General features: G+C 36.3%; 1 protein-coding gene across 1 annotated transcript; it reads left to right on the forward strand.

The window, feature by feature from the left end:
- Positions 1-527: 527 nt before the first annotated feature.
- LOC129267610 (uncharacterized) lies at positions 528-20,627 on the forward strand. Its single transcript, XM_064104378.1, has 20 exons — positions 528-597; positions 930-1,058; positions 1,684-1,791; positions 2,349-2,473; positions 2,891-3,044; positions 3,904-3,936; positions 4,680-4,840; positions 5,476-5,643; positions 6,978-7,125; positions 7,804-7,964; positions 8,613-8,753; positions 10,282-10,426; positions 11,522-11,638; positions 12,200-12,408; positions 14,129-14,276; positions 14,900-15,042; positions 15,566-15,634; positions 18,814-18,997; positions 19,889-20,008; positions 20,443-20,627. The coding sequence occupies exons 1-20, from the start codon at positions 528-530 to the stop codon at positions 20,625-20,627; spliced, it is 2,718 nt and encodes a 905-aa protein (XP_063960448.1).
- Positions 20,628-21,922: the final 1,295 nt, after the last annotated feature.

Below are 21,922 nucleotides of genomic sequence, written 5' to 3' on the forward strand. Positions count from 1 at the left end.
TTGATTGGTTGAAAATGAGGTTGCGCATGATTTTTAGAGTTGCGTTTGATTGCAACTCTTTCTGCAACGGGCCCCTGAAAAGGACCACCCAAACTCTAACTTAACACATACATATGTTTGTAGATGTATTTACTCTGTTATTTCTGGTTTATTTATTTTTTATTCAACTTAACAGATATACCGGGGCAAGTATGTAAGCTGAAATTGGAAGAAGGGTATCTCCCCCACTGCAGATATTTCGGATTCTACGTCCAGTGTGATGTTCACTACTGCAATGGTGGGTATTTTTATAGGTCATGTTCACCCCACAAGAATGCTGATTTGGATAAATAGTGAAATTTGGAATGGAAGGAACAATTGCTAAGAATTAAGATATTGATGATTATTTTCGTAATCATATCATTAATATCTGTAATTAGGATAATGATGGTAGCGATGATAATGATTGTAGCGATGATAGTTAGGGATTTGTCAAGCTTTTGTCAACAATAATAATGATCGTACAATAAGTATGACTTCTTGTCGTAATGGTGATTAATGGAGATTATATTGATGATGATGATGGTGATGATGGTGATGATGATGGTGATGATGATGGTGATGATGATGATGATGGTGATGACGATGATGATGATGACGATGATGATAATGGTGATAAAGGTGATGAGGATGATTATGATCATGATTATCATCATGATCGTGGTGATGATGAAGACGTGATGATAGTTATGATGATGATGATGGTGATGACGATGATGATGATGATGAAAATGACCGTGGTGTTGGTACTGGTGATACTTGTGAGTATTATGATGATGATAATGATGATGATTTTTGTTTTGTACTACGGCGATCATAGTTGTGTTGGTAGTGGTGATGGATGGTCAAGTATAACTTACAATTATAATTATATTATGTCCATTCTGCAGAGCATGCAGGATGTTACAACGTGGAAACCAACGGATCGGACTACATGGGCTTAGCAAGATTCACAGAAAATGGATACAGTTGTTTGACTTGGTCAGACGTAGACCATGGATTCAACGAAACAGAAATAGGTAAGACAATGTCAAATCTCTTTAGTAAGTTGATAAGTACCATAATACAAACGCAGCCTCTCACTCCATAACGCACACATGCATCCCACATTCGCACACACATCCTCCTATCCCAACCTTTATACCCACACACAAACACACATGATTATACACTTTAATTAGCACATATCATTGGCCTTACGAGGATATAATTTCATTCCTTGTCACAAAATAACGAGGCTAAAACCGTCTCTTGTCCCGCTAACGAAAGTATCTTGAAAGTATACGGTACATGTAAGTAACTGTGTGTGTGTGTGTGTGTGTGTGTGTGTGTGTGTGTGTGTGTGTGTGTGTGAGGGTGCGCGTGATTGTGTGTGTGCTAAAGTAATTGTCTAGTATATACTGGTGGGTGTTACATAAAGCTGTTCGTAAGATAAAAGCGACTTTAAGAATGACTGGTGATCCTTTTTTTGGTAAATGGTACACCATTGGCGATGGTTTAGCACGTAAGAAAGGTTCACCAGTCGTTATTAAAGTCGCTCTTAACTTACGAACAGGTTTATGAAACGGCCCCCTGATTTGATCGTTTACACCAGTATATTAATTAAACGCACCATCTCCTTTTGTATTGTTTTTTTTTCTCAAGAATTAAAGGGAAATGTTTGTCGAAATCCCGATGGAAGTGAGAGACCTTGGTGTTTCTACACCGACCAGAACTACAACATTGCAAGGGACTACTGCCCAGTGCCTGCATGTGAGTTATATGGCTTTTAGCAATCGAATTCCTTTAATGAACTTTGGTGTAAGTACTAGTATGATAATGACGAAGGTGATGATAATTATTATCATTGCTATTGCTATTATTATCAATATTATCCGCATAATCATTATTATTACTTTCATCATTATTATCACTGTTGTTTTTACAATATTAATCTATTATTGTTATCAATATTATTATTGTTATTATTATCATTACTATTAGGTGGCTACCTAATTAAGGTCTTAACATTCTTAACAATAAATATAAACTAGGCCTAATGTAACATATTTGGAGCAATTGCCATTATACATTCTTATCATTATTGTCGTTACATTTATGATGTTTATGCCGTCATGGTTATTGTTATTGTAATTACCATGATTACTCGACCTACTATTGTTTTTATAATTATCATAATTTTAAACCATCATTAGTATGACTAATATTGTCATCATCAGCAGCAGCAGCAGCAGCATGATTAAGTTTATTAGTATACTTACTATCTTTCTTTATGCTATCATTACCCATTGTCATAATTTTTTACGTAGGTGCAACGGCTGTCCTATCTGGCTTTACAAGAATACCAGATACATATCCTCTGAATCCCATGACAATGACGTCATACCATAACCTCGGTCTTCTTGTCCCGGATGTAGAGGAGAAATGTGCGCAGGTACGTACTTCAGTTATTTAGGTCCACTTCTAGGCTCGCAAAATCAAAATCTTAGGAATTATAATTTAGTGTCGACCGGGCATGTTGGCTCAGTGGTAGAGCGTCGGCCTCATGAACGGGAGGTCGTAGGTTCGATCCCCGGCCGAGTCATACCAAAGACTTATAAAATTGGGACCTTTTGCCTTCTTGCATGGCGCTCAGCATTTAGACTGGTGAATGGTAATAAAACATATTGTGTTATGCAGGGCCCGCTGGAAGAGCAGTCTTATGATTGAAGTGGCTACCCTGGGTAAATAAAACGTTATTATTATTTTATTTTATTATTAGCGTTGTAAATATTCATGATTTTTAATGATGCTTTCTTAGGCTCCGATTAAATCTATATGTTTCTATTCTTATTTCTTTGTTTTTTGGAAGATATGCATCGAAGAAGAAAACTTTGAATGTCGAAGCTTCTTTGTCGGACCAAGTGGCTTTTGTCTTGTTTCCGGAGCGGGCGCCATTCATGATGGAGAGCAGGTAGAACATTTGAAGGATTCGGGCGGTGATCTCTTCTACCGAAAATCTACTCGTAAGCATTATTTTCATTTTAAGATTTCAGGATCGTGTGGTCCAGTGGTTAGAACATTGGACTCATAATCGCAAGGTTGTGAGTTCGAATCCCAACTCTGCCATTGTCTCCACTTTGATAAACAGTCCCGAGAGTGATATATGTCGTCTATAACGTCAGCCACTATAACTGATTAACCTAGACGTAAAATGTTTCATAGGTAATTGTTTATATACCAGCTTGGCGTTTACCGGCAAAATGCTGTCTTGCCGAGTTCCTACGGGAGTTACCACAAACAGAAAAAGAAACAGGATCGTAGCAGAAATTAAACGCGGCTGCGAAATTAAAGGACAAGTCCACCCCAACAAAAATTTGATTTGAATCAAATAATGTAAATGTAAATAGAAATATAGATATGCTAAATGTGATACAAATCATGGGAGTAATAACAATGTATTTGCAGTATAATGTGATAATTGTATCATAATCCATTGAGATGAGGATATATTATTATTTCTCCTTTATGACAGAGCATCATCATAAAAAATCCCAAACCTACAAATTATTTGACGGAGAAGTTGCACAAATTTAAATGTGTTGATTTCTGAATGCACTGCATGCGGACTGGATGGAGGCACAATGAGTTTTTCTTCTATCTACCATAGAAATTTGCTTTAGCCTTTGAAAGAAAAAAACCCCAAAGTTCCAGTTTCAGAGTTGAAATTCGCAAGTGGTTTAGAAAAGTGTGTAAAGCGAACTTCATTGTCATTGCTAACTGCATTTTTCATCATTTTCAGCATAAGTGAAACGTATCTGAATACAACCTCCATTATCTTTTTTTCATTCTTATGATTTTTTTTCTTCTCTTTACATGTACTAGGATGCAATGAAGTAATTCCACACAAATATCCAGGTAACTTATTATTATTATTGTCAAAAATATTTTTACATGAACATTTTAAAATTGTCTAGATTACCGATGTAATAAAAAAGGGCACACCTAGTAACCAAGAATGCGTATAGCATTTCATTAATTTGAATGCAGGATAAAAGAGCATTGCCGATTAAAAGCCTTGCTCACGGTCATAGGTTCTGCGGCCGGGATCGAACCCCGAACTTTCCATGTGTAGTCAGGCGCCTTAGACCACTCGGCCACGGCACCATTTCTTGCATAATTGCAAGAATAAATTATTTTCTTTTTCGATAACTATCTATCATTGATCTGACCCGTAGCTTTGTATGACAGAAATCCTCCCGACACCATATTGTTTCTCGTTTGATTATTCGTGTGAGTGAGAAGAAAAAACCCCAGAAATTCAGTTCTGCATTTGTGAAGCAAAGTAGATATCTGCCTATAGCCATACATAGAATTAGTTCGGTAATGGGAGTGTGTTACCAAGATTTAAAGTTACCTTCATCGAAAAATTGACCTAGATCTATGGTCGAAAGTAGAATCGTTCGCTTCTGATGATTAGAATTACCCTTGCCTAATGTAGATTCAATCTTTATGCGTTAACGCAAAATGGACGAATCAGACTTAATGCTTTGTTAAACACCCACATACAGTTACAAATCATGTTTGTGGCCATATAAAACCGCACTGTGGACTCCTGCCTGTACATACTCAGTCACGCTCTTAAATCTTGCCTTCGACAGACCACTGCATGTTGCCCCTCGGTCTAGAAGGAAGATGGATCGAGGATGGACAGATCAGTGTTACCAGCGCCATAGATGAACTTCATGGGGCCACCAATGTCAGACTCAATAGTCCTCATTCGTGGATACCAGATGCAACCGATCATCAACCAGCAATTACTGTAAGTTTGACTGAAAAGGGGCGTAAAAGAGTATGGAAATCTTCTTGTAGAACTTTCCTACCAATTCTATCATTATTTTAGCAGCATGGTGGACACACATCTACAAGACACAACAAAGTGTGATAATGGCAGCAATAATGACAATGATGATGACGACGATGATGATGATGATGATGATAATGAAGACAATGATTAAAATGATGATGATGACAATGATTATAATGTTGATGGTGGGGATGAAAATGACCATGATGATAATATTTGATGATGATGATGATGATGATGTGACGGAAGTGATAGCGACGATGATAGGCGTATTATAATTATTCACAGACGAAAAAAGGGTTTCTTTATCAATGATAGGCCGACACCGTTTTCTTGTTGTCATATGACTTTCTGCGATCACTTGGACCAATGAAGGAAGGCATATCCAGAGTATCGGTTTAATCAAGGTTAACATGTGTTATCTGTGAGTTATGAGATATATATGAATTATAACTGAAATAGAGCTCACGGGCATGTGTCCAGTCAGGCGCCTTAGACCACTTGGCCACGGCACTTCCATATTCATGATCATAACCAACCAATAAAGGTTTTCTTCATCAATTATCGTTCACCATTTTTCTTTACATCAGATAACTTTCTACGAGAGAACTATAGTCTCTGGAATTGTCCTCCAGACCGGAAGTCACATTGGACACAGTGAAAGCCCGGTGTCCAACTTTACAATTGACTTCGACCCTCGTCCAGATTATGCGAGCGATCCTCAAATACCGTACACGGGTGAAGATACCTATCCTAAGGTAATGGAATAATGATAATTATCTATGGCATAGATCCTATATATATTTAATATGGTAATTGCACAAAATGATTATACGCTAATAAACATGACATTACTGATCGTTTAATATGTAATATTCATATAAATATGGAGAGAAAGGAGAAACGAACAAAAGACGTTATATGGACAAAACCAAGAACAAATGAAAGATGTCTTTTGATTACCAACCAGGAAGAAACACTGTCTGCTTTAGTGTATACTTATTGCCCAGGGTCCCGTAACACAAAGGTTAGTGATTGATCGTACGCTTGATTTTCACGATTAATTGTGCATTGTAGTCTATGCAATCAATCGTAGAAAAATGTTCTACGATCATTGCTAAGTTTTGTGTTACGTGCCCCAGATCGTATGTCCAGTGTCACTGACGATCAGAGGTAGACAGTTAAAGGGGAAGTTCACCCTGAAAAAAACTTTGTTGTAAAAATAGCAGAAAAAATAATAAAAAATATTGGTGAAGGTTTGAGAAAAATGCGTTAAGGAGTAAGAAAGTTATTAGAGTTCAAAGTTTTGGATTTGTGACGTCATAAACGAGCAGCTGCCCCATGTGTTATGTAATATAAAATGCATGAATTTCAAATTTTGCATGGTTCCTGATGACTTAATTTTGTTTTCTATTCATGATCGGGTGTGACATGATTTGTCTATTAATATACAAAAGGTACAGTGAAAACCATTTTCAATTTTCTGAGAAAATGACATTTCATTGATTTTTTACCATTCGCTATGTAGGAATGCTGCTCGCATATGACGTCACAAATCAAATAATTGAAATTCTAATAACTTTTTAATTATTTGATGAATTTTTCTCAAACCTTCGGCAATATTTTTTATTATTTGTTCTGCTATTTTTACAATAAACTTTTTGTCAGGGTGAACTTCCCCTTTAAGTTGCGTTACTGTTGAAGGTGAAATAATTAATGTTAACTAATATGTCACTATAAAGTGACTCCGTTGGCGGCGCTTGTATCCTCTGGAAAAATGCTATATAAATCCAATTATTAGTATCATTAGGATTATTATCATCATCATCACCATTATTATTATCATCACCATTATTATAATCATCATCACCATTATTATTATCATCACCATTATTATTATTATCATTATTATTATTATTACCATTATTATATTTATCATTATTATTATTATCATCATTATTTTTATGATTATTGATACCAATGCTATTTAGACAAATGATAGACTAGATTTATGCATACTGAATGTAAGGCGGTTACAATACTACTGGCACAAGTTATTTACTTCATAAAATCATGAATTTTTTCCCCCAAGGTATTACCAGGGATATATTACAGTGACTGTCCCCAGCCTGTGTTCCTGGACCCACCGGTCTGGACGTATGGCCTTCGAATAAAACCTCTGTCTAGCTCAACCGAGCCATTCAGTCTCAGACTAGAAATACTTGGATGCCAGGATAATGGTAGGTTCACCCTCATGTTACCACATCGTTTAAGAAAATACAGCATTTTTTTTATTTACCATTCATATCACAGACAATAACGGTCCTATGTTTTACCGCTTATGACCTTGCAGTTACGATTAGTAACTGTACAAACTGAAAACACTTATATTTAATATATTATATATATATATATTATATATTTGATATATTCATTTATTCATTCAGTCTACGCCTACTTCTTTATTTTTGTTGATTGATTAGGTTTCAGTTTCATTTGGCATAAACTTTGTTCCCCGAAATATGTTTACGATTGTTTCAAACAATAGGAACTGACATATAATGTCATATCTCCATTAAGTCGGGGTCATGTCATTTTAGTAATATCACATGTGCGGGGGCATCGTGGTCTAGTGGTTAAGACTCACGTCTTTCAATGTGAGGGACGTGGATTCGATTCCCAGCCATTGCGTGTTTTCCTCAGCAAGAAAGTTACCCACATTTTGCTGCACTAAACCCAGATGAGGACGGGAAATGGGTACGGGAAGTAATACCTCGAAAAAGCTGTGAGCACCGGAATAGGTAGACTAGCTTAGCCGGGGTAATATAGGAGCGCCTTGAGCACCCAGCAAGGTGGATACGTGGGCTATACAAATCCTATATTATTTTCATTATATTGTCTATTTTGTAATTTCATAGATTGCGATAGCGAATTTGGATTTATGCGAGGGGAGGTCGATGGAGTATGGGTGCTCGATTTAGATGATACTGGGGACTCAGAGTTTCAACTTGCCGCATTACGAGCATTTGAATACCAAGGTCCCGGATGGATCCCCGGGTCACCCGAAGCCTGGGTTCAAGTAAGTAAGAATAGGGACTTTTCACTTTACAAGTTCTATAGTGAGCAGTGTGTTCAAGTCAGTGTATTAAGGCAGTGTGATTGTGAGACACTGAGCATGCGCAAACACGTCATCATCATCATCACCATCACCATCATGATCATAATTATCGTCACCATTATCATCGCCATCTTCCTAACCATCATCGCTATCATTATTATTATCATCATCGTTATCATCATCATTGTCATCATCATCACCACCATCATTTTATCATCATCGTCATCACCGTCATTAGTATCATCAGCACCACCATCAACACCATCATAATCACCATCATCATTTTCATCATCATCATCATCATCATCGTTATCATGTTCATTGTCATCATCATCATCACTACCACCACCATTTTATCATCATCGTCATCACCATCATTAGTATCATCAGCACCACCATCAACACCATCATAATCACCATCATCATCATTGTCATCATCATAATCGTTATCATCATTATCATCATCACCACCACCACCAACATTTTATCATCATCACCACCATCATTACCACCATCAACACAATCATCATCATCATCCTAATCGATAACCCTATTATGACTTTCCTGGCCATTGTACTCATCATCCAATTGTGTTTGTATCTGTGATAGATGGCCGTCAGTGAGCCATTTCAACTGTCCGCCATGATTTTTCGAAAGTGCGTTGACCCCGACTCCAGGATTGATGCATTTCGCCTCTGGTTCGGCACACATGAGATGATTGAAGCTGGTTACCTAAACTTGACAGAGACCGTGAGTTAAAAGATACATATATATACATGTATATATATATATATATATATATTGATGAAAGACATTGGCCCGTTTTCTGAACTGGTTTTTAGACCAGATAGTAAGTGGGTAGAATGTCAAATAATTCAAAACTTATATTACACAATGAACATAAATGTGTAAGGGAAGAGTGGAATATTCTTCTGCCCATACATGTCATAGTTACACCACTAACTTTAAATGATTTTAAGAACATCTTTGTGAGTATATTAGTAGACCAAACGTTAAAAAAATAGAAAGGTCGGATTATTTCCCCTATTCCTACTGGAAAGAAAAGTGCCGCATATTGTGTTCGCAGCGTGCTAAAATGGTGAAATGCAGTGGCATAATGATGAGCCAACAAAATTGAGAGGGGTAGATATGGCGCATTGGGCAAAATTTATTGGAAAATTGCGAGCGAGCGAGCAAAAGTTTTGACATTTTTATCACAAATGTCAAATTTTGTGATTGATTTTGACATTTTATTCCGGGAATAGGGCCTAATATCATATTTCACCCTTCTCTCTTTCCTTTTCTTTTTTCTTTTCTTTCTTGGTCGTGAAAGCCCCCCCCCCCTCTATAATATGTCACTGGTGAAATGAAATGTAGTTTACACTCAAATGTAACAGTGTGAAGACAATAATGAACACACTGTGGACACCCCTATATCGCGAGATTTCACAGTGTGTTCACATAGTGGTCTATATGAAAATGTGATTCGCACTGTTTCTATGCTGAGATCTAACAGTTTGAAGATGAACACACTGTGAACACACTGTGACCTCACTGTGCACACACCTTGAACACAATGTGAGACACCATGCTATTTTCAGCAAGGAATTAGTCAAGCATCCATTATTTTGTGCGCGTGCCGAGCAATTAAGGGGTACAATTAAGTGGGCGAGTTGTACGAATGTGGGTGTGTAAATAATTATGCACTGTTAAAAAAACCCTGATTTTACAGAAAAAAAAAGATTTTGCAGAAAGCAATAACAGAATCATTATGTAAATTCATAAGACAGGAATTTTTCTGCAATTTATCACAACAGGTCTGTCTAAAAAGGGTAAAAGGGTGTTTTATTAAAGGAAATTTGTAAGGTTCCATACACCAAATACCAATTTCCTGTAAGATTACGCAATCTGGTAAGATTACAGGTTTCTCGAGACTCTGCTGAAGGAACTTCTTTTATTTTAAGGATAAATTTTTTAACAGTGTGTGAAATTCTGTTTTACATATTTGTTACATTCATAAGTGATTTATTATAATGAGCATGAACATCTTAAAACGTGACTTAGGTTTCGAACCTCAGACCTATAGGCTATATGAATTCGTAATTAAGTTACATAATCCGATAACAGTCTCATACGGCCGTTATTAACTCTTGAAATTTCAGCTTTACACATTTTGTTTGCCTCTCTAACAAAACATACACCTAGAGGTTATGATCATTGTATTTTTTGATGGTCACATAAGTTTTTTAATGGCTTTTTATAACATTTTCTTTGACAGTTTTATGTCGACTATCAAAACACCAGTCTTGCAAGGGTGAATTTTCCTGAACCCTTCGAGTTGCTGGTATTGGCGCGCTTTTACCCTGTGAATACTTCTTCAGTTACCTGTGTAAGACTCGAACTTGTTGGGTGCAACTTTTCAAGTAAGTACAAATTACTCCTAACTGCGAATTCCTCTTTGACATGGGAAATGTGATTACAAATGGAATGGGCGTCATATTAAAAAAAAGTACACAGTATGACTATGAGAGCCATTTTACACAGATCTTTGGCAAATTCCTATCTTATATAGTAGTTGTTCTTTACGTTAACATATAATTTTGAATTGTGTTTATTTCTCTTCTCTTATTTCTCCTCTCGTTGTTCTTGGTGTTGGTATTATTAGATAATAACTAGGTAATACCTTATTGAATTGTTCTTGATTTATGTTGTCTTTTATATATGTCTTTGCTTTTACTATCGAATGTTTGTATTGTTAAATGTATGTGTACTGGGGCCCGTTGCAGAAAGAGTTGCGTTTAAACGCAAGTCAAAAAATCAATCGCAAGTCAAAAATGCGCGCTGTTGATTGGTTGATAATCAAGTTGCGCATGATTTTTGGAGTTGCGATTGATTGCAACTCTTTCTGCAACGGGCCCCTGGACCCCTCAGAAGAACAGCATGTGGCTGAAGAGGGTCATCCACCCCATGAGTGGAAAATGAATAAATAAAAGTAATTAATTCAAATAAATGAATAAAAATAAAAAAATATATCCACTCTATAGACAGATTCCTTAACTGATAGCCCACTGCATCCAGTGCAGTTAATCCAAACAAGTCACCTCTAAATATGAATCTAACAAACATTGGAGTTTCATAGCCAAAGATCAGTCATGCTTGTTCGCTCGTGATAAAGACCACTATTAGCGAGAACCATTTTTGCCAGGACCATTCTCATGATTTGAGAAACGGTAATTACAAAAAAAAAATATCCACAGTTTGTGTATGGTTCACTTTTCAGTGGCGTAATGGATAAAGCAAATTGAGGGGGCACAACACGGCTTATATGTAACTTTTCTTATATATTTCAAGTTGTGAGAGAGCAAAGTGAGCGAGCATAAATTAAGAAGTTTTACAATAGAAATTATTATCAATTATGATAGATTTCAACTTTATATTAACAAAAAAAGCCTCCCCGCACCTATATCATGTCATTGTCGCTATTCATAATAGAGATTTGGGGTCTGTTTTCATCACAGGGTGCAATAAACGGCTTGGTATGGAGTCGAGAGAAATACAGAGAAGTCAACTTACTTGTAAAGGATGTAATGAAACAACCATAAATCAATCCCGTCTTCATCACTTTGACTCCACAGGTAAACATGTGCAATTCGGTTTCATTTATCATTCCAATTTGGCTTTCTAAAAGGCTGCATCAGCACTGCGAATTTATCTCTCATCCGCTATAAGAAATATGATCCAACTTGATCGATTCAAAGTAGAAATAAAAACACACATTTCATGAACGGCTAATTAAGTCAAATTATCAAGTAGCATTCAATTTCCACTTAACTTTTTTTAATACTTTTTTTCTCCGTGATCCGCCACGTCCTCACGCAAAGAGATCTTGGCCCAGTCCACAAATCTTGTTATGATAACAAATGGGAAATTTCTGTAACAAGTTATCTATTAGCCAATCACATTGAACGATTTCAATAGTTTTAAACTATTAATGCAAATCTGTTATTATCACATGTTTCATGAAACGGGTCCCTCATATTTACGTTTACGAAGAATTGTACTATTCTATCATTTATCGATTATTCATGATTAAATACACCTTGGCAGGCGTTCCCTGCCCATGATCCGAACAAAAGCGGAGATAACACTTCTCCTTGCGGAACACCCACCATGTCTTCTGTGTCTCTCTATTGTAGGATTTACTGGTTGTGTTTTACCGACGACGGAAGTCCATGATATATGGTTCCAAATTGCTTTCAAAGATGTCCACGTTTTCCATGCGATGATGAGTCAAGGGGGTTTTGTAGAAGGAAGGAGGACATTCATCGCAAGACTCAAGGTGGAGTATAAACTGCTCGACCAAGACAATTGGAGGGAGTACAAGAACGTCATGGGAGAAACAATGGTAAGCCTATGAACGTAGAGGGCATCAACACTGTTAGAATGAAAAGTGTTGACACCCTCTCTATCCGTTGGCATCTATAGGCATTTATATTTACTTAGGTTGTATTCTCATAATGGAATATAGACTTCTGGACCAAGAAAAGAGCAGGTAGTACAAGAGTACCATGGGATGAATAATGGTTTAAACCTGCGAACGAAGAGGGCGTCAGCTCTGCCAGGTTGCAAATTATTGGGATCCTGTATTTGTTTGCATAGGCCTCTATATGTAATCAGTTTCTATTTTAAAAATTAGTGGAATATGAACTTTTCGACCAGAAAAGTGGATGGAGTCAAATAATATCATGGGAGAAATTATGGTATAGACTTACTCAGTCAGACCAACGCTACCGATTCCAGTCGGATTGAAGCTCATGCGTTATTTTGACTTATATAGGACAATTTGGTTTCGTTGGTTTAGCCCGGGGGGGGGGGCACTTACATTGACGAGTGGATACCATGCGCGACCAAAAAAACACGTAAAAGGATGTCTTTTTCAAGACAGGGCACGTTAAGTATATACGTAACGTAATAAGGGTGTCAAAAACACAAAAATAATAAAAAAAAGGGTATCTATTTTGCTAGGATAGCTACGTGTTTAGGGTCAAATTTGCGAGGGTGTAAAAAAATTAAGACTAAAATGTTTTAGGATGTACTTTTTGCCCCAAGGGTCAACACTATACGTGTTTAGAGTACGATTTGCGCGAGATGTGAGAGGTGTTACTAAACCCAATGATGTAGGTACCGACGACCGCTGTACTTGTTTAGGGGGTCAATTCAGGGAATACTTGCCAAGAGTATCGTTTTGTTTCCAATACTTGTTAAGGGTAGGGTTTCACTCGCCAATACTTGTTAAGGGGTGCATTTTCAGAATATTGAAAATACGTGTTTAGGGTGCTTTTCGAGACCACATGGTCGCGCATGGTATCCACTCGTCAATGGAAGTGGCCCCCGGGGGTTTAGTTTGGGAAATAAGAGCGTCAATGCTTGAATATTGAATATTGAATATGCTAGAAAATATTTACACTCTTTTCATTCACTGGCATATGCGCTTGTATATATATATACACACACATAAATATATATATATATATATATATATATATATATATATATATATATATATATATATATTGGCGAAGAAGCTAAAAAAGCATTGAAGCTAGAGACGTAGCCTGGATTTATATATATATATATATATATATATATATATATGTGTGTAAAATTATACATGTACAACAGCTTTGGCAACTCTTTTATTTAAATATTGTAAAGAAATGGATGAAGAGAACAATGGTAGGCGTAGCTTAAATCAAGGCTCCCCAGAGCTATCTACCCTTTGGAAAAATTGGTGATGCCGAAAAAATGTCTCTGCTTGATTTAAGCTACGCCTACCATTGTTCTCTTCATCCATTTCTTTACTATATATATATATATATATGTATATATAACTTGTATTTCCATTGATATTTGCAAAGTCTTATTCATCATTAGATCCTCCAAATTGAACAGCCATAATATGTTATCCCTTGTAAAATTGTATCTAGAGTGCTGTAGAATATGATATGACCAAAAAAGACAATTGTTCCTTCTTGCATGAAATAATACTTTATACTTTCAAAACTGTTCCTCGGCCCCTCATTTGAACCAATTTTGTTTCCCTTAATTCCTCTACTTTCGATCAGTACTTCGAGAACGCACGTGACCCATATACCGTGTCTACTCATCATTTTGAAAGGGCCTTCTTCACCCGAACTGTCCGGGTCTCACCCGACTCCGATATGACCAAACCAGATGTTCTGCGACTGGAGCTTGTGGGCTGTCGTTTAGATTGTAAGTAATCAATGGTGGCGATAATGATCACGCTGACGAGAGGGAATGTGATGGTGATGAGGACGGCGATTGGGGCGAAAGGAAAGAGGAGGAAAAATAAAAGAAAACCAGTCAGTATAATTATGAAAATATAAACATGATAATCTATAATTGTGACATCAACACTAATAACTGAAGTATAAGCAATGACAATATGAAGGACGATAGGCGCAACAATAATTATGATAATGAAAATAATGATACCTATGATATATCATTATAGACAAAAACTAATAGCGGAATGGGAAGGAGAGGAAAAAATAAAGAGAAGTGTTGAAAATGGAAAAAAGAGTAATAAAAAGAGGAGGAGACATTTAATAATAGAAGAAAACAGCGACGACGACGAAGAAGAAAAAGAACATGAAAATATAAATATAAATTATCATTGTGATAACGATAGTGATAATGAAAAATGTAATTAAATTCAGGTCTATAGCTAAAAATTCCAGTCGGTTAGATTGGTACATTTACAGTTTTATTTGGACCTACTGATTAGCTTCTAAAAACAGAATAATCAATCTAAATTACTTTGATTACGGTAAATAGAACAATCACCGCTTCAATATATTTTTTATCCATGCCAGATGCTGCTAAGGTATGTGGCGATTGGGAGTTTGTACATGAGGGATTTTGCTATGGTGTCGTTGATGAGGAAGGCCCTATGGCCTGCGATAAGATTTTCATCCCTGGCAGCCACCCGGCAAACATCAAATCATCATCAATTCAGGTAGGCTAAGAGGTATATGTGTTTCGTGGAGAGTCGTGTGATTGTTTTTACTGACACGTTTCATTTCAACCCAGTCAGATGCAACAGGGGACCACCATGAGATATATGTAGGGGCTCAGACAACATGCTGATGCTATATTTTGTTCTCTACTGAACTATGGTTATTGTAGAAATATTCTCCTTTTCTTTTTTTTCGTCCCTCTTTTTCTTTTTTGTCTCTTTTTTTCACAACGCCCTGATACATGTACAGGACGTTGTTGAATAAAAAATAATCATGAAAATAATTTTTTTTTTCAACTGGTGGGTGGTTCATAAACCTATTGGTAAAGTTACGCACGACTGGAACATGTTCTTGGATACTCAATGAGATAGGGATATAGATATCGCTTGGCACAAGAAAGGATCACCAGTCGTGCGTAAAAGTTATTTAGAAAGTCAAAAAGGGGCCTAAGCTACGAGCAGCTTTATGAAACGCCGTCCTGATATTCTTTACACACGGATTCAATTCCTCTTTCGTCTGCAGACCTTTATCACCAGTAAAAGTGAAACACTGCTTCACGATAAAGCTGACCGTTTCGTCATCGGATTAAAAGTGAGTATTCAATTCATTTTTTCCTTCTGCTTTGGCATATTAATGGCAAATTTAATTATTCACTGCTGTCACTGAGATTTTACATTCAATATCAATACTCGAACTTCTCGAAGTTTTTTTTTACGTCGTCATATGAGTCTAAACGTAAGTCTCTGTATTAACATAAAGCAATTGGTATGATCAGCATAATTCACCATGAACCCTTTTCCTTACTCAAGATTTTATCCTTTAATAGATTCACCATGTCTTATTGAAATGAATGAAATTATAGAGCAATCAATCCATCAATCAATCATTAAAGTAAACCTATATCCGGTATTTGCCATTAGTCACGCCACTCACGCGTCGCAAAGACATTGTAAGTCAAAGATATGAATTCACGCTGTTCATGAATTCAAACTATTCATCGGATAAATCCTACGCATATCATTGTTGGTGGGGATCTTAATACAGATTTTAGTAGAACGTCTTATCATTCCAGGGCATTGAAAGAATTTGTGGAACTTTTTGACATGACAGTCTGTATTGATCTGAATATTGCAAAAGTGCCTTACACATTTATAGGGCCTCATAGTACTTCTAGGATTGATCATTTTTTGGTTTCTTCTGGGCTTAGTAAATTAGTGAGTAGTTGTAGTATTGTAGATGAACATCTTTTTTTCCGATCATTGTCCTTTGTTGGTTGAGTTTGATTTAAATATTGATTACTTTGACTATAGGGAGAGATCATTTAGTGTGAAATATAATTGGGAAAAAAGCAGATATGAACTGTATTAACAAGTATAAGAAACTCCTTGATGAAAGACTGAGAAATCTACAGTATGATAAATCAATCTTAACATGCAAAAATACTGCCTGTATGGAACATGTAGAAGGTATCTATACACTGTACCATGATGTTATTTGTGCTTGTAAATCAGCCTCAGAACAGTCTATTCCTAAAACCAAACCACTGAATAAGGAATGTGATTCAGGGAACAGTAGTAAAAGAATTCCTGGATGGAATGAGATTGTTGAGCCTCTTAGGCGAGAAGCATTATATTGGCATCATAATTGGAAAGCATGTGGAAGACCACACAATGGTCACATTGCTAAACAGCATAGACTGTCTAGAGCACAATACCACAAAGCTGTTAAACAGGTCATTAGAGATTCGGAATCTATAAGGACTGAAAAAATGGCTGAAGCTATCAGTAAAAATAATTATAGAGATTTGTGGAAAGAGGTTAAGAAAATAAAAGGAAGGAACAATTTTTGTACAAGTTGTGTTGATGGATTTTCAGATGATAACGATATATGTAATATTTTTCAGGTGAAATATGAGGAACTGTATAATAGTGTACCTTATAATGTGCAGGAAATGGAAAAAATAAAACTTAAAATTGATTCCAAATTAGTTAACCAAGGAGGCATTGACTTTGTAGTACAAGTTCACGACGTAAAAGAAGCTATAGAGGGATTGAAGCATGGCAAATCAGACGGTGAAGAAGGCTTAGTTTCAGATCATTTTATACATGGCACCACAACACTAAATGTGTGGCTCACATGTTTGATGAACTGTATGCTTGTGCACGGTATTTATCCTAATAGTTTGTCATGTGGTACAATGATTCCAATCCCTAAAGACAAGAGAAAACTTTTAGGGTGTTCTGATAATTATAGGGCAATTACCTTGGGAAGTATTGTGGGTAAGATATTTGATTCTGTGATTTTGCTGAAGGAAAATCTGGCATTGACTACTTCGGATTTACAATTTGGGTTTAAGAAATTTTCATCGACTACTCACTGTACACTTGCAATGTTGGAAACCATTATATATTATAATTCTTGTAAAAGTAATGTATATGTTGCTATGCTTGATGCATCTAAGGCTTTTGATAGGGTTAACTATGGTAAATTATTCGGGTTGTTAATGAAAAGAAAAATGTCTCCTCTGATTCTTAGATTTTTAATTAATATGTACACAAATCAGGAACTACAGGTAAAGTGGGGAAGTCAAAAGTCTACTAAGTTTTATGTAAGCAACGGAGTAAAACAAGGAGGAGTATTATCCCCCATTCTGTTTTCTGTTTATGTGAATGATCTTATTGTAAAACTTGAAGAAGAAGGAATTGGTTGTAGAATTGGTAATTATTTTGCGGGATGCTTAGCATATGCTGATGATATCACTCTTATGTCACCAACAAAGAAAGGATTACAAAACATGATAAAAATATGTGAGAACTTTGCCACAGATTTTGATATTACTTTCAATGGATCTAAAAGTCAATTTCTTGTCTTTCCAACTGGTGGCTACAACAATTTAAGAGAATATTCTGTTGTTATTAATTATACTAATGTGTCAAATATCAATAGTGGGGTTCACTTAGGTCACCATATTTCAACTATTGACAAGAATAGCTTGGTTTCATCAGCTACTGCTAAATTCTGGAAAAGTTTCAATATTCTCAGATCTGATTTTGGTTATATTAAATCATCAGTGCAGTATTTATTATTCAAACAATATTGTTGTAGTTTTTATGGAGCATGCTTGTGGCAATTAAGAAGTAAAGCTGTATTGAACATATGCACCTGTTGGAGGAAAGCTCTGAGAAAAATTTGGAGAATTAATAATATGACTCATTGTGATCTGGTAGCTTTACTGTCTGATTGTCAACCTCTTGATAATGCTTTAAGATATAGATTTCAACAGTTTAATAACATAATTGTGAAGACTGGTTCGGGATTCATAAGAATGGTCTTGAAATATGCCAAAAGGAACCCTTTTTCAACTTTTTGTGATAATTTAAATGAGGTGCAATATTTTCTCAGTGAATGTAATAAGAGTAAGGGCTGTGATGACCCGGCTTGTAAAGAACTGGATGTGAATGTTCTGAAAGAACTTATAGCAGTAAGAGATCAGGAAAGTATCTGCAACACATTAACAAGGGAAGAAGTGGGTCAGTTGATTGAATTCCTATGTATTTCTTAGCTTCAATTTAATCTATCTTCTCTCCCTTTATTCTATCAATTATTAATTGTGATTTATTGTGTACAATTTTTTTTTCTCTCTTTTTATAGAAGTGCCACATATATGTTACATGTATATTATTTGGCGAATAAAGATTATATATATATATTTACATAAACAGCAAACACATAGAGCTACTATCATCTCTTGCATTTTTTTTATATGAAAGAGGGAAGTCGGTGAAGAGTTTAAATGGACCGACGGGACACCTCTTGATTATTCCAATCTTGTTCCAACTACGTCGGTATGGAACCAAAGGAACAAAATGTGTGTGTACATGGATGCCTATGACTGTTTCCAATGGAAGACTTACGATTGTAACCCACAGAGGAGAGCCGTCATCTGCCAGTATGGTACGTTCCTGAGGGAGAAAATCCACAGTTTCTCACAGTATGTTCACAGTGTTCCTGGTGTGTTCTCAGTATGTTCCGAGTGTGTTCATAGTGTATTCTCAGTGTATTAACAGTATATTCACAGTGTGTTTACAGTATGTCCAAAGTGGATTCACAGTGTGTTTACAGTGTATTTACAATTTGTTCACAGTGTGTCCAAAGTGGATTCACAGTGTTTTCACAGTGTTTTCACAGTGTATTCACAGTGTATCCACGGTGATTTTTTTCCCCAGTGTATCCACAGTGATTTCCCAGTATGTTCACAGTGTATTCACATTGTGTTTGGAGTGTATTCATAGTGTATTCACAGTGTGCCCACAGTGGATTCGCAGTGTGTTTCTAGTGTGTTTACAGTGTATTATCGGTGGATAAACAGTGGTTGCAAGTGTGTCCCCAGTCTGTTCAAGGTGTATTCACAGTTTGGCCACAGTGGGTTCACAGTGTGTTTCTAGTGTGTTCACATATATTTACAGTATATTTGCAGTGGATTAAAAGCATGCTTCCCGCGCGTTCAAGGTGTATTCACATGATTTTCCTAGTGTGTCACAACGTATTCAAAATGTGTTCACAGTGTGTTCACGTGAATTCATAGTGTGTTTGCAAAGTGCACAGAATAAGTTCACATTGGATTCATGTGATCATCCTGATGAATCAATGATGTGTGTTATTTTCTTCATGATATTACGGAAAGACATACTGGTTTACAAAATCTAAGATGGCAGCCATCTAGAGAAAAAAATAGAAAAAAAAGAATGCCCTTCTTACTATTTTTGCCAAAAATTGAAGAGCCTGAACTAGATGCATGTTAGTTTTTGTTTCTATTTTAATTTGCCTCATTTATTTTTTTTTCAGACATAAATGAATGCCTAGGTTCACACCATGGATGCTCTTATCAGTGTCGAAACACACCAGGTAGTTATTACTGCTTATGTCAGCCTGGATTCAGAAGAGATGCTGGGAATAATTGCATAGGTAAATGGATTTGCTAGCAAAATTCGCGTTAGTCTATATTTTCGTTTCAATCTAAGACAATTATTTTATTTGTATAGTTTGCTTTCACTTTGTAGCAGGTGGTCTAATTTTGTCTATCAACCTGAAGACGTTACTGGCTTGGACGACTGTCTTTTGTGGTCCCCCTTGGCCTTTATAGGCAACTCTACGTGTGTATTAAACAAATGTCCTTTAAATGGAATTTGTACGATCAAGCTTGCTTTGTTTGACTTTATTTACAGGGTATGAAACCCTTCCCCCTTCTCGACCAGATATAGAACAACAAGTTAAGAAAGAATAACACAGTCATAAAGTTGAGGTATGAAATATCATACATAGGGTTAGTGGCTCTCCAACCCTAAACTAATTGGAATTGGAATGATTAATAGAATGTTTTTCCCCCATTTAACAAACAGATATGTGTAGCACAACCAATGCTACAGCAGTCAACCTAACCAGGAATGCCGGCCTGTGTATCGGTCATACTATCGGTGAAAACTCAAGTTGGAATGAAGCAAACCAACGATGCCGCATGCTGAACAAACACCTTCTGGGGGACCGAATGGTCATCGGACATGCATTGGTAAAAATTATCGCATGATGATTTGAATAAGAACCCAGCGGCACAATTGGTGCAGTTTATTGACTAATCTAAGGGTAAATGGCCCGCAGGCATTATTTTACATATATGTAACAGCGGTCAGGAAAGAAGAAAAATTTCCGACTAAATTTTCTGCACCTAATCGTTTAAAGTCACACTTTTCTATATGTTGATTCAGATTTCAGACCGTTCAGGCCCCAGGACATACTGGGCAAAAATATAAAATGACTGGAAATATAATAGTCTGACCCTGGTTTTTAAGTGTCCATTAAAAAATGATTTATGTTCTAAGTGATTACAAAACAAATTATTAATTTTCCTACTTCCATTTTTTTGTAGATTTCTCTTGTTACATGCATGTACACGGGATATCTCCACACATATGTTAAGATCAGCACGAAGCTTTCTATTCCCCCTTACAGATCACCTACTTACAGAAAAAGTCGGCAAACATTTCAAGCTGGCCGTTCATTTGGCTGCAGAACAAGACAACCGGAGTGAATCCGCTATGCCACGTTGCCAATTTGACAAATGGTGTACAGATCATCCAGGTTCCTTGCAACCGGATGTACTCGTTTCTTTGCGTAACAGGTATATGCATGAAATTATAATACTTTTAAAAGATTTCATCTAGCTGCTCTACATTATGCTACCCATTGCGTGTGAATGGATATTTTCAATGTGGAACGATCCCCACCTGATATCAGTTTGTGGTAATTGTGACAAATCGTTGACAATCTTCAACGATTCTCGTTTATTTCCTCGAAAAATAAATAGCTAAGATATAATATGCCTATGTATATCAGGAAAAGGCTTACCGCTGCAAGGCTCACTCCACAAGGTCTCACAGAGTATGCAACCTTTGTGTTACGGTTACCGATAGAGCAATTAAGCACTTGTTCCTGCCATAAGGTTCTCCAAACAAAGATATATATGTACAGTGCGTCCCACAAAAAACGAAACCGAGATTTATCGATGATTTATCATAACTTAATCACAAATACAATAGACAAATGACCTACCATTGTAAAGCTTAGAATGACCTTTTTCATCTGAAATTACTTAAATTATTTCTCATTCACGCATGAGTGAGCAAAAACAATTTGAAGAAGTGATACCAAAAAGTCATTTGGCGGCCTGTATCTGGGTTTCAAAAAGAAAACCACATTTCTAGAAAGTTCAATATCTGCTCTTTAATTTGATACCTCAATAAAAGTGAATTGTCAAGAAATGACAAAGTTCTGGTTATTTAAAATAAGGCTTGAATTTCAATAATTTCATAAAATTAAGAGGTT

This window comes from Lytechinus pictus, chromosome 9, assembly GCF_037042905.1.
Source record: "Lytechinus pictus isolate F3 Inbred chromosome 9, Lp3.0, whole genome shotgun sequence".
Lineage (NCBI taxonomy): Eukaryota > Metazoa > Echinodermata > Echinoidea > Temnopleuroida > Toxopneustidae > Lytechinus > Lytechinus pictus.